Source organism: Xiphophorus maculatus, chromosome 5 (assembly GCF_002775205.1).
Source record: "Xiphophorus maculatus strain JP 163 A chromosome 5, X_maculatus-5.0-male, whole genome shotgun sequence".
In the NCBI taxonomy this organism is placed as follows: Eukaryota; Metazoa; Chordata; class Actinopteri; order Cyprinodontiformes; family Poeciliidae; genus Xiphophorus; species Xiphophorus maculatus.
Window position 1 is genome coordinate 28,850,783 of NC_036447.1, and position 12,111 is coordinate 28,862,893.

A 12,111-nucleotide genomic window follows, 5' to 3' on the forward strand; every position below is an offset into this window, starting at 1 on the left:
GACGAAGGGGATAAATGATGGAGAGGGGAGGGATCAATCAAAGGAAAGGGGAGGGGAGGCTGGTCCAGTCAACCCCAGAGACAGAACATGATGGAGGGGTAAGGCTCAGGTGCAGGGCGGTGGGAGCTGAGGGAGTGAGGGGGGCTCTTTGTCCTGATATGCTTGGTTAAGTGAGAGGCAGGTACTGGTGGTGGCTTTGGAGGTCCAAAGTCGGGTCAAAAACAGGCAGCAAGGGAGAGACTGGAGTTTGTTGTGGAAGAGACGAGAAGAGAGACATTAGTCATCATTAGACGGCGAGACGAGTGAGTCCAGTGGTTTCCTGTGATTACCAGCAGGGTAAGTCCTCTCTCTGTGACCTCTGACCTCACACTGGTTACCACCAAGGTTATCGTAGTTAGCGTACATGAATGGAAAGTGAAACTGAGAAAACATTTCCGTTAACTGAAATAAAAATGAAAACGGTATTGGAACTATATCGTGCTTTTCTAAAACTAACTAAAACATACTGACATCTATTTACTAGTGCTTCAAACTGATGTGAAATGTATATTTTCCCCCACGCACAAGCAGATTATGTCAACTGTCAGCAAATTACGTCACTCCATACTCCTCATGGCGAACGCAAAAAAGGAGAATGTGCAAATATTCATTTTGGCTGGAGTTTTTAATCAATCATTATTAGTTGATATTAAACAGAGTTTACATGTGGACGAAATGCCAAATCACATTATCCATTTGGTTTCCCAGATATCCGGCTATGTGCGGACCAGGCCTAGGACTGCTACTTCAACACAGAATGTTCTTCAGTAGAGAACAGGAAGTATTGATGTGATGCTGTAAAGTCACACACTTCTATCCTCTCCATTCTTTGTCTGTAATGGAACAATCTGGACTTAGAAATGGTGATGGTCTTTTGGAAATCTCAGATGTAAGATGAGTCTACATGCTCAAGGATATACACACACACAGATGACTGTTTTAGTAAGTGTGTAGTCCAACTTTTCCTTTCTTTTGCTCTGGACATAAATCTGGAACTGTTGGATGTCTACGTCGAACCAAAGGAGGAAACCGTTTTCTGAGACTCATCGTCCAACTTCACTGATGTGAAACATCCAAAACACCGACTTCCTTTAAATCAAGACTTAAGAACGCACATGGTAAGAGTTATGGCTTTAGAACCCTAATAAATGGAACTTTGACCAACCATATTTAATATGTATTGATGATTCTAATAATGGCTCTTAACAAAATGTAACGTCTATTATTGGTTTTCGCAACTGTTGACTGTATGATGTGTTGATGTTTGTGCTTTCCCGATGTAAAGAACTTTGCCATGTTGCTGAAATCAATCAAATAAACTTAATTGACTGATGTAACATTAGCTAACTTTAATCGTCAGTGAAAGTGAAGTGCCTCCATTTTGAACAAGTAACAAATCAGACAATGAGGGACTTTAGAAACTGTGCATAAAGCAGAAATGCTCTACTTCGGGAGAAAAAAAACTACTTTGAGAATCTTCAAAGCTGAATATGTTCTCATCTTGCAACATAACAAGAGAAGAAGAAAATAAAAGACACTCGCCATCTAAGGAAACATTTCATGTCTACCAGGTTCTGTAATTACTGCAACTGGATATCAGAGGGAGGAAAACGAGGGCAGCGGAAACAGAAAGGAAGGTCATCCCAAACCATCACTCAACTAGTTGGAGCTGTACTCTGGCTGAGCGATTTATTGACCATCTTGGGAAGAGCTCCATCAGCGTTGACCAATAGTCTAAGAATGGGATGGAGGAGAGTCGAACGGGGGTTGGCGGGGAACGTAAAGAGACCGATATGGATGAGTGAGAGTCAGGGAATCCGTTTCCCTGGGCTCATTGATAATGACATACCTGCTCAGGCCGTCCGTTAGTCCTACAGCACACACTACTTATGCTCTAACTGGAAAATCAATAGGCTCCTTCTTCTCTGAGACCTCTGGCTGCCATGGCTCTTTGTGATTGGCAGGTCCAGCCGAAGGTCGCCCCGGTGACCAGGACGGCTTGGTGAAGCTAGCGGAGGGGTTGGGGAAGGGAGCCCCCCAGCAGACTGACACTTGTGTCCCAAACTGAACCACATGGGCGTAGCGGCTGGAAAACTTTGAGGAACGGAGATCAAATTCATTCAGAAAATCCCTGGAACCTGAGGAAGTCGTATCTGTCCAGTCTGAATACCGACGTTTCAAATGAAATGAATTCAAATGATTACTCTTCTCTCATGGATCCAAGCAATGGTGGCCAAGTTTAATATGCATCTTTATAGTTATTTTTATTTAAATTAACTAGAAAACAAGTCTGATATGGAGACTTCTTATGCCAAATTTGTAGAATGAAAATTTATTTATTTTTTTACTAAACTTTTTTACCAAAAGAAGAAACTGACCAGATATGAAGCAAATCTAATTTAAAAACATAAATATGTCTTTTAAAAGTATGAGTTAAATATGCAATGAACCAAAGTACATGAATAAGAAGAGGTGGTCTTCCAATGTCATACCTTTCATGTTCTTGAGCTTACTCAATGGTTCTTGTTTGGGGCCCACATGATGCATGCAGGATTCATATTTAATATGAATTCATCTACATTCTTCCATTATTCTCTATAATGGAAGAGGATAAAACGGTCCACTCCTTCTCTTAAGGTGCTCAAGTCATTTAACTTTCTGTTTGTACAAAATTCTGTACGTTTCACCACCTTAGTGGCTGCAAGTCGTTCAAGTTATTCCATCTTGTTCTTTAGCACAAGTTTTTAAACACATAAATAAAGGGCAGACTAAAGGCTTTTTTCTTCCAAATAGTCATTTTCAATCAAAACTTTTGCTTTTGAAAATATGACACATTCATTTTGAAGTGTAAATAAGTGTATATATATATATATATATGACTTCTCTCAAGATGCTAAATAAAGCTATTTGAATATTTGAATGCATCATCTTTGCTTATAGAAAGACGTTCATCCTCTTATTGTTCAGGGAAAGATTGTCAATGCAAACAAGACATTTTGCTGCCGCTCTGTGAACACTGAAGACATTTAAAATATCAACAGATTATTATTAACTTTTATTTCATTATTTAAAAAGTAAATAAAAGTTTCTAAAAAGTAAAGGTTTTATAAATACAGAACTATAATGAAAGAATTCGATAGATTACATATTAAATGCATAATTCATAGCTTTTCTTTGGAGCTGCAGCCTTCAGAAAAACTGTTCAATGACTTTTGTGCTTTCTTATATTTCCTCAGTTGCAGTCAGAATTTAGATTTCCGCTGATCAGATAGTTAAACTCAAACGCAAGCACTTTCAAAGAATTAATTCTTAACTTTGATGAGATTGTGTAATACGGTTAAAACTGACTAAAGCTAAGGGAGCGTTTTAAATACCCTGCATGTATTTCTTTGGTCCAATAAGTCTGGCTAGGCACCAGGAGCGCCTTAGCTACAGTAACCCCGCATCCAATATTAATGGCTGCTGTCTAACATGTAGTGTGTGCTGCTTAACGCAGACTTTTACACACGCACACAAAATCAGGAGCACATCTGCTCTGTGACTTCATCCGTTCTGCTATCTGCAGAGCAGATGCAACGGCCCGCCTGGCAATTAGCAGCCTGCGCTGATTTTCTTTGAGGCCCGACGTGGAGCCGGCAGCTGGCTCTCTCTGGGTTCGGGGCACATCAAGAAAACGTGTGAACAAGGACATCAGAAATGCACTCTGGTGGTTCCCATGTCTGTGGGATGTTGGCGTGCGCACGCCTGCGCCCTGTGTTTACACCCACAGAACTGGCAGCAGAATGAAAGACGGGAATCTTCGAAAGTTGTCGACAAAACAGCGTTCTGCACCCTGTGGCTCCAGAGAAACGTGTCGTCTTTTAAAGCTGCAGTATGTACATTTTATAAAAAGTATGTTTGTTTTTTTTTTACATATTTGTTAAAACTGTTACCATGTTGCGACAATGTGAGAAGGATAATCTGAGAAAAGATCAATCTGTATGTGCTACTGTCTCCATTTGAAGAAATGCACCACTCGTGACCAAAAGCAGCCAATCAGAGACAGGAGGAGGGTCTTAGTGCTGTCAATCAACTTTGTGTACTCACTGCCAAATGTCCTATTCAGAGAAACGACTCATCGTTACAGGAAAAAAAAAAAGTTAATTCGCCGTCATTGTCGGCCATGCTAACTAGCTTTAGCATTCAGGACAGGCTGTGCTACAAGGAAGAAACAGAAAGAAGGAGGGGGGTGACTGACAGCACTAAGACCCGCCTCCTGGCTCTGATTGGTTGTTTCTAGTTAGGACTGAGAAAAAGCAGAGGAGCTAGGTTTTTTTTTTTCTTTTTCCACACATTATTTGTCACATATCATAATGTCATATTAGAAATATGTTAAAAAAACAACAACATTTTGTTTATAAAAGTTATATACTACAGCTTTAACAACACCACTATGGTGAATATCACATAGAAATAAATAATGTAAACAGAGACAGAAAATGGATAGTTTAGAAGTTCCTCCATGTTTTGAAGCTATATCTAAACTAACAAAAAAAACAGAATATTTAGCAAGAACTTTATTTCTTCTTACTTGCCCTCTGTTAGCTTTGTTCCACTCATGGAAGTTAATTTGCCAAAAAAATAAGCAACTTCCAAATATCTTCAAAACCAAATAAGTGAACTTGGACAAAATGTACTCAGCAAGAATTAGAACTAAAACGTCTCTTCAAACGTTAAAGGCAGCGTGCTCCTGGTCTAGGAGGACAAGATCGTCTTTTCTCTTTCATTTCAGCCCAACTTTATTTGGCACCGTGTATGAAAACGGCTAAGGCCATAAAAAAAACTGAAAAGAAGAATAGAGAAAGGACTAAAAGGAAAGGGGAGTAAAAAGTGAAGCTGTGGGGTTGCTCATGAGCTGGCACAGATTTGCAGAGCCACGGACACTTTTGTGCTCTTCTTAGCGGAGTCACACAGGCTGAGATCAAAGGGCCTCTTGATCTTTTATCCAGTCCTTATAAATCAAGGAGAGACTTTTCCGCGAGCGCAGATAAGTCCTAATGTTTTCAAGAGATATGAGTGCGTGAAGGCCAGTCAGGTTAGCCGTGCAAGAAACACACAGGTAGCAGATAATAAGTGAAAGGAAGGGAGAGGGAAATAGCTAAAACTTTCACCATGAGACAAACCTGCTTTGACTTCATAAATTCTTACACAGGGCCCTGCAGAGGACGGTAAGGGGAGCTGAGACGGTGGCTGGTGAGGGCCAGCTCATCAGCCACAAAAACATGATGACACCTGCACCAAGCTACAGAAAGCATTTATAGTTTGGATTAAAGGGTCACTCTTTATGTTTATCCAATCATTTCTGCGTTACTTTCTCATCTAAGGGAAGCTCCATACAAAATGATAGAAAATAAACGTAGAAACTTATGGCGATGTTATAGATTTGTATTTTTGTCCTTGTAATCACTGCATTTTGATGCTAATTTGCTAAATGAACAATATTTTAAATTGTTGCTAACTATTTACTTTACAAAGTGAATTTAATAAAAGTTCTCGATCTTTTTGCCTCAAGTCTTATTCCAACATATGCAGCATTTAGCACTGTAATTAAAAGCAAAGCAGACCCTGAGGATGTAGTTCAGAATGTACTTATCTCCTAAAAGTCAAACATTTCACCAAGCTACAGTGAATATATCCTTCCAAACATTTGGATCCAAGTGGTGCCGATTAACCTCTGAGGAGCAGCAGGCCAGGAAAGAAACATTCACCCTGAAATCCAACAGCCCAGCATTTTTTCTGACTTATTTCATCTTCTGTAACCGCGCTGGGATAACAACTGTCTGCCCTCGTAAGTACAGAGCAGAAGAGTCAAATGTTTTTTTTTCTAAATAACTCTGGTTAAGTTGGTAGTCTTTCAACTGTAGCTGGGCAACATAGAAAAACCAAATGTCCAGCTCACACATTAATAACTCTCATTTTCATGCTAGGGATCGATTATTAATACACTAAACCGGTTTAATGAAGCTAAAATGTCATTTAACTTCTTGTATACGACGTTAACAAAAAGCTCAGAAATATGCAAGCAGTTTGCTTCATTGTTGTCTGATTTACTCCTTTATGAAACACAGTCTGTCATCTCAAGCAAAAACCAGAAGAATAATTCCAAAAGGTTTTACTGGCCTGATTTACATTAAAGAATAATGAGCTCATAAATGAAACCTGATGTCATCACTGGAGGAAAAACACCAGACTGTTTCACTCATCTGGGCATCAAAAATCTAACTCGGATAACTGCACATCACCAACTTATTTACCAGTCTTTGAACCGTAGAAAGTCTTAACTTTGCGGTAGCCATGAAGGCAAAGATCATTCATCTCTATTATTTATTAAATATGTTGCTCAGTTTGGATTGGTTTGATGACCGGGTCTAAAAATATGTATTCAAAAATGCGAGTTTTTAGAGTAATTTGTAAATACATTTTTGGCCTCATCTGAAGCCATTCAGCAGTAAAATAAAGGTTATGAATTCCCATTAATTCTAAAGAATTCAGAAAAGTCTGAAGGAGAAGTTTGACGTTAGCATGCAGGACATTTCCCGCTGTCCAACAAGAGCAGCAGAAAAGTCCAGCAGCAGTTCTGATCGCCGCGAGGCAGAGAAACAGAAAACAGAACTTCACACTGCAAAAACATTCAGTCTTACAGAGGACTTTAATTTCTATTGAGCAAATATCTTAGTATACTTGAAATGAGGCAAAATTAACTCATAAGTAACTTTTCAGCAAGAAATAGAAGCTTGTTTTAACTGAATAATTCATTAATATTAATGAAAAAGCATTTGTTCCACTGGCAGATTTTTTCACCTATAATGTGGGGGGAAAGTCTTGTTATAAGTTAAATAAACTCCCAGTGGAAGTGACATTTTCCCATCAATATTAAGAAAGCATTGACTTAAAACAAGCTCCTATATTTCTTGCTGAAAACTTACTTGCAAGTTAGTTTTGCCTTATTTCAAGTGCACTAATACATTCGCGCTAGAAAGCAAGACCAAAAGTCCTTTGTTAAGGTTGTGTTTTTGCAGTGCCGTTCCCAATCCTTGCGGAACACAACAATCTTTTCACACATTTGAAAAGTCATTTACATTTTAATTGCAAAGGTACGCATAAATTCAACTTGAATACAAAATAACTTTTAATCAAAACATTTTTTTTTTCAAAATTTCTGGATTGAGCGTCAAAGAAAAAAAAAAAAGCTCAAAAAGGCAAAAAAAAAAAAAAACACTAAAGGTTTCTGTCCCAACAGGAGAATATTTATCTCCATTCAGACATGTGTAAATATGGCTCACACCACCGCTGTGTGTGGCTGACTGACTGGAGGGTTGTTGTTTTTTTCTCCTTCAGCAACAAGTATAAAAACTGTCATGAGGGACTTCAATTAGAACCTCGAGAAAACCCCAGCTTAAATTATTCAGCATGGACAAGGTTAATGGAGATAAACCCACGGGCAAATTAACCGTGTGTGTGAGAGAGGAAGAGGAAGAGGAAGGTTTGGGGAGGATCTGCGGTCCAAATATGCATCAGGTTTCTGACTTAATGTTAAGTAAAATGCTTGAAACGAGTCCGTTTAGTTAAACTGGGTTTAACACACCAATCTGCGCTTTCGGTTCGGGATAAAAGTGAGAGGGAACCGAGCTGCTGGGGTTCGGAGGCCGAGCTGCAGGTGGTTCAGAGCCGCGTTCAATAAAACAAAAACTCTGAGCTACTCAATATTTGCAATTCATACTAAATACGATTTTAATTCACACGAACGTGAAAAAAAAAATACCCAAATGTGGAAAAATATGTAGGCCTTAGGCAATTTAATTTACATTAATTTAGGACACAATTTAAAAACGATTTTTTATTTTTATTTTTATTTTTTTTTAAGTAACGCGGTTATCTGAGGTTTTAAGCTAAACTTGCGACACGAAGGCTGTGGACAGTAATTAATGATGACGGTGATGAAAGGAAAGAAAGAAATAAAGCAAAAAAGAATGAAATAAAAATGCCTATTTAAAAAAAAAAAAAACAGAAAAAAGAAGAGAGGAAGAGGCGCAGAGGAGGTTCTAAAATGTCTGCTGTTTAAACGGACCGGCCCGAATCGTCCGCATCAGACAAAGATCAACTTGAGGGAAGAAGAGAGCTGGGCTGAAAGTCGGACGGTTCTGCATCCCGGCGTGGAGCTGCGAGCAGCGGGCAGCCCGGTGAGCCTCGCCGCCGCTGCTGCAGCTCCGGCAGGACCGTCATCCTCTCGGCTGGCGCTGATTGGCTGCTTCCAATGACAGCTCCGCACATGATTGCGGGAGGAGAAGCCCCACCCCCTTTCACTCTTCTTAAGGAGCCATTCATAAACTACTCAAACCCAGCGCCGAGCTGAGACTGGACGAAAAGTGAGCGAGGGCAGAGAAAGGCACGAAGAAGAGATGAAAGCTCCAGCAGCTCGGCGTCTTTAAGCCCGTCCAGCCACCTGGTTCTGACCCAGAACCTGAATATGACTCCCTGGAAGTGCTCATGACCGGGACTGATAATCTATCAGGCTGCTCAGACTCATTTCTATCCGCTTCCTCCTTCTCACACTGACGTCCATCCGCTGCTAAAAGCAAGAAGAAGAAAAAAAAAAAAGAAAAGAAAGAAAAAAAAAAACTTTGATCCAACATTTTTTTCTTCTTTTTTTTTTTTTCGCTGCTCTGGAAGCTTTTGCCTCTGGCTTTAACGGTAAGCGTTGGATCCGTCAACTTACTGCGACTCTCCGGTGTACAGCCCGGACCTCTGCCCCAACATGATCGCGACGCAGGCGAAGCTGGTGTACCAGCTCAACAAATACTACAACGAGAGATGCCAAGCGCGCAAGGCGGCCATTGCGAAGACCATAAGGGAGGTTTGCAAAGTGGTGTCGGATGTCCTGAAGGAGGTGGAGGTGCAGGAGCCCCGCTTCATCAGCTCCCTCAGCGAGATCGACGCGCGCTACGAAGGGATGGAGGTTATCTCCCCGAACGAGTTCGAGGTGGTGCTCTACCTCAACCAGATGGGGGTCTTCAACTTCGTGGACGACGGCTCGCTGCCCGGCTGCGCGGTGCTGAAGCTGAGCGACGGCCGCAAGAGGAGCATGTCGCTGTGGGTCGAGTTCATCACCGCCTCGGGCTACCTCTCGGCCCGAAAGATCCGCTCCCGGTTCCAGACTCTGGTGGCGCAGGCCGTGGACAAGTGCAGCTACCGCGACGTGGTGAAGATGGTGGCCGACACCAGCGAGGTCAAGCTGAGGATCAGGGAGCGGTACGTGGTGCAGATCACCCCCGCCTTCAAGTGCACGGGCATCTGGCCCAGAAGCGCGGCGCAGTGGCCCATGCCGCACATCCCCTGGCCCGGACCGAACCGGGTGGCCGAGGTCAAGGCGGAGGGCTTCAACCTCCTGTCCAAAGAGTGCTACTCGCTGACGGGGAAGCAAAGCTCGGCGGAGAGCGACGCCTGGGTGCTGCAGTTCAGCGAGGCCGAGAACAGGCTGCTCATGGGCGGCTGCAGGAAGAAGTGTCTGTCGGTCCTGAAGACTCTGAGGGACCGGCACCTGGAGCTGCCGGGCCAGCCGCTCAACAACTACCACATGAAGACCCTGCTGCTGTACGAGTGCGAGAAACACCCGCGGGAGACGGACTGGGACGAGTCGTGCCTGGGAGACCGGCTGAACGGCATCCTGCTGCAGCTCATCTCCTGCCTGCAGTGCCGCAGATGCCCCCACTACTTCTTGCCAAACTTGGACTTGTTTCAGGGAAAGCCTCACTCGGCCCTGGAGGCTGCGGCGAAGCAGACGTGGAGACTAGCGAGGGAAATCCTCACCAACGCCAAAAGTTTGGACAAATTATAGAACAGGCGCCGAGAGACTTTTTTTTGTTTGTTTGTTTTAATTTGTGGGATCAAATCTATAAGACATTCTGCAACCGAGTCTCCAAGAAATGTGAAGAAAAAAAAAGCCGTAGCAAAGCAAAACCTTTTGAATAAATCGGAGCAAATTGGGCCGCTGCCGCAGAAACAAGTGAAGGTACAAATTTCTGATAAATGTTTCTACATTTCCTTCTGTCTTCTTGAAATGTTTTCACAAAGTGAAGAACCTTTTATTTAAATATATGCACAAAGTCGCTAAGTGAAAGATTGTAGTGTGCCAAGTTACATTTTTTTTCCATTATGTGACTTCAGAAGAAATGTTAATAAAATGTTGCAAATTAAATTACAACTTGGCCTCATGCTTTGACGAGTAGATCTAGCTCGACTTCCATGATATCTTTCAAAATAAATATTTTTTAAAAAAATAGGAAAACAAGAGAAAAATGGAAAAAGTATCTAAATGAGGCAACAGCGTTATTTATGGGATTTATCTCCGTTTTTATTTCCCTGTTGGCATCTCCGCTTTCAGCTTAAAGCAGACAAAAACACGAACAAATATTTACATCTGGTGAACGAGTGAATTATTAATTATACAGTTTTGATCACTGCCGTCGCCATATTTATTTCTGTGCTGTTCGGGAGATTTAACCGCGAGCTGGTTCCTGTCCAATAAGCACACGCCGTTCAATTGAAACGATTTCACGCAGTTCTGCGGTTTCAAAACCACCTGTAGGTCCCAGCGAGTTTATTTCTCTCCTCGTAGAATTATTATTTTTTTTTAATATATATATATATATATATATATATATATATATATATAAATATATATAAACAGATTTTCTACTTGTCTAGGAACTCTCTGAATTTGTCACTGTTTTCCGGTATTGCGGGAGAAAAAAAAAAGACAAAATTATTAAGAGTTTTAGAGCATTTTTAATATTTTTTCAGAAATGCCCCTCTGCATACTTTCGGATTTTTAAAAAATTATTATTTTTTTTACATATATTAAATGCGTAACAAGTTTTAATTTCTAAACGGATTTGACAGAAAAAGAAACACTCGCTCGCTTCTCAAGCGTTTCCCAGGAAGTGGGGACATTCAGCCCGCTCCAGCAGCGGGTCGCTGCAGACACTGAGAGCCCGGCTCACCTTTGGATCGACGGCCTTGTAGCTCGGATCGTCCTCCTCCACCTCGAAGAAGAGCTCGGAGGCGGTGACCGACAGGGTGCCTTTCACCACCGCAGCCGGAGCGACGAGCTGGGCGCTGGTGCTCAGGTTGACCGGGCCTGCCGGGGACACACACACACACACACACACACACACACACACACACACACACACACACACACACACACACACACACACACACACGCCGCTCAGAACTTCCACTCACACCGCTGCGTTAAGTTGAAATGAATGCATGCTTAATAGTGCTTCTGCGAACTCTCCTTCAAACAGCAATACGTCGTTAAAGGACCAATGGAGACGTAAATATGAAATAAATAAAATAAATCACAAATCAAAGCAAAAAAAAAAAAAACTTCGTTAAAACTGAAGACATTTTCAGTATCGACTCTCCGTCAGTGGAGCATTGACTGCGGGCATTGGGGAGAAGCCGCTTCATCTCTCATCCATCTTCATTTCTGCCAGTACGACACAAAGCTCCGCGGGCTCAGGGGAGCAGCGAGCCGAGGCTCTTCTTGCCCGGCCCGGCGCTGCACATGTGCGGGCATTGTGTTGCAGATGTGCGCCGCGGAGCCGCGGAGCCTGATTTCCCAGCAGAGCAGCGGGGCGGCGGGCTGACACACAAATGAACCCCGGTGAGCGCTGACACGTTATCCGTGGGTTGGAATAACAGCTTTTTGTTGTTGCTTTTTTTTTTTTTAGCTCGTTCACTCAAAAAAAAAAAAAAAAAAAAGTCACTCAATTCCACCTGGGGCAGAGACAGCAGCAGCAGCTGCTGCTGCTTCAGGTGACGAGATGAGCCGCCGCAGCTCCCCACTTCCGCCCCGCCGCAGATCACGTCATTGGACAGGGATCAACCTTTAATCCCGTTGTTGCTTTATTTCAATCGACTCTGCGTTTATTCTGCTGCCAGCTTCCCCAGATTATAAATCTAATCCGGTTAGAGAAGCGGAGTAATATTTAATCAAACCAAGATTATTGAAATATTAGGGGCATA

The 12,111-nt window shown here is 42.2% G+C and overlaps 2 protein-coding genes across 8 annotated transcripts in view; one reads left to right on the plus strand and one right to left on the minus strand.

Annotated features, from left to right (window-relative positions):
* The window catches only part of lrba (LPS responsive beige-like anchor protein), a 233,153-nt gene that overhangs the window by 81,778 nt on the left and 139,264 nt on the right, over positions 1-12,111 (minus strand). For all 7 annotated transcript variants that reach the window (XM_023334195.1, XM_023334198.1, XM_023334197.1 and 4 more), the window contains one exon: positions 11,079-11,215. In XM_023334195.1, the coding sequence (XP_023189963.1) occupies positions 11,079-11,215 (137 nt within the window). The remainder of the gene's footprint in view (positions 1-11,078; positions 11,216-12,111) is intronic.
* mab21l2 (mab-21 like 2) lies at positions 8,181-10,087 on the plus strand. The gene has a single exon (XM_005810533.3). It carries the CDS (start codon positions 8,834-8,836, stop codon positions 9,911-9,913), a length of 1,080 nt encoding a protein of 359 aa, XP_005810590.1. The 5' UTR covers positions 8,181-8,833; the 3' UTR covers positions 9,914-10,087.

Bases quoted from the DNA above. Each gene is read 5' to 3' on its own strand.
- mab21l2 (XM_005810533.3), top strand. From the start codon at position 8,834: ATGATCGCGACGCAGGCGAAGCTGGTGTACCAGCTCAACAAATACTAC.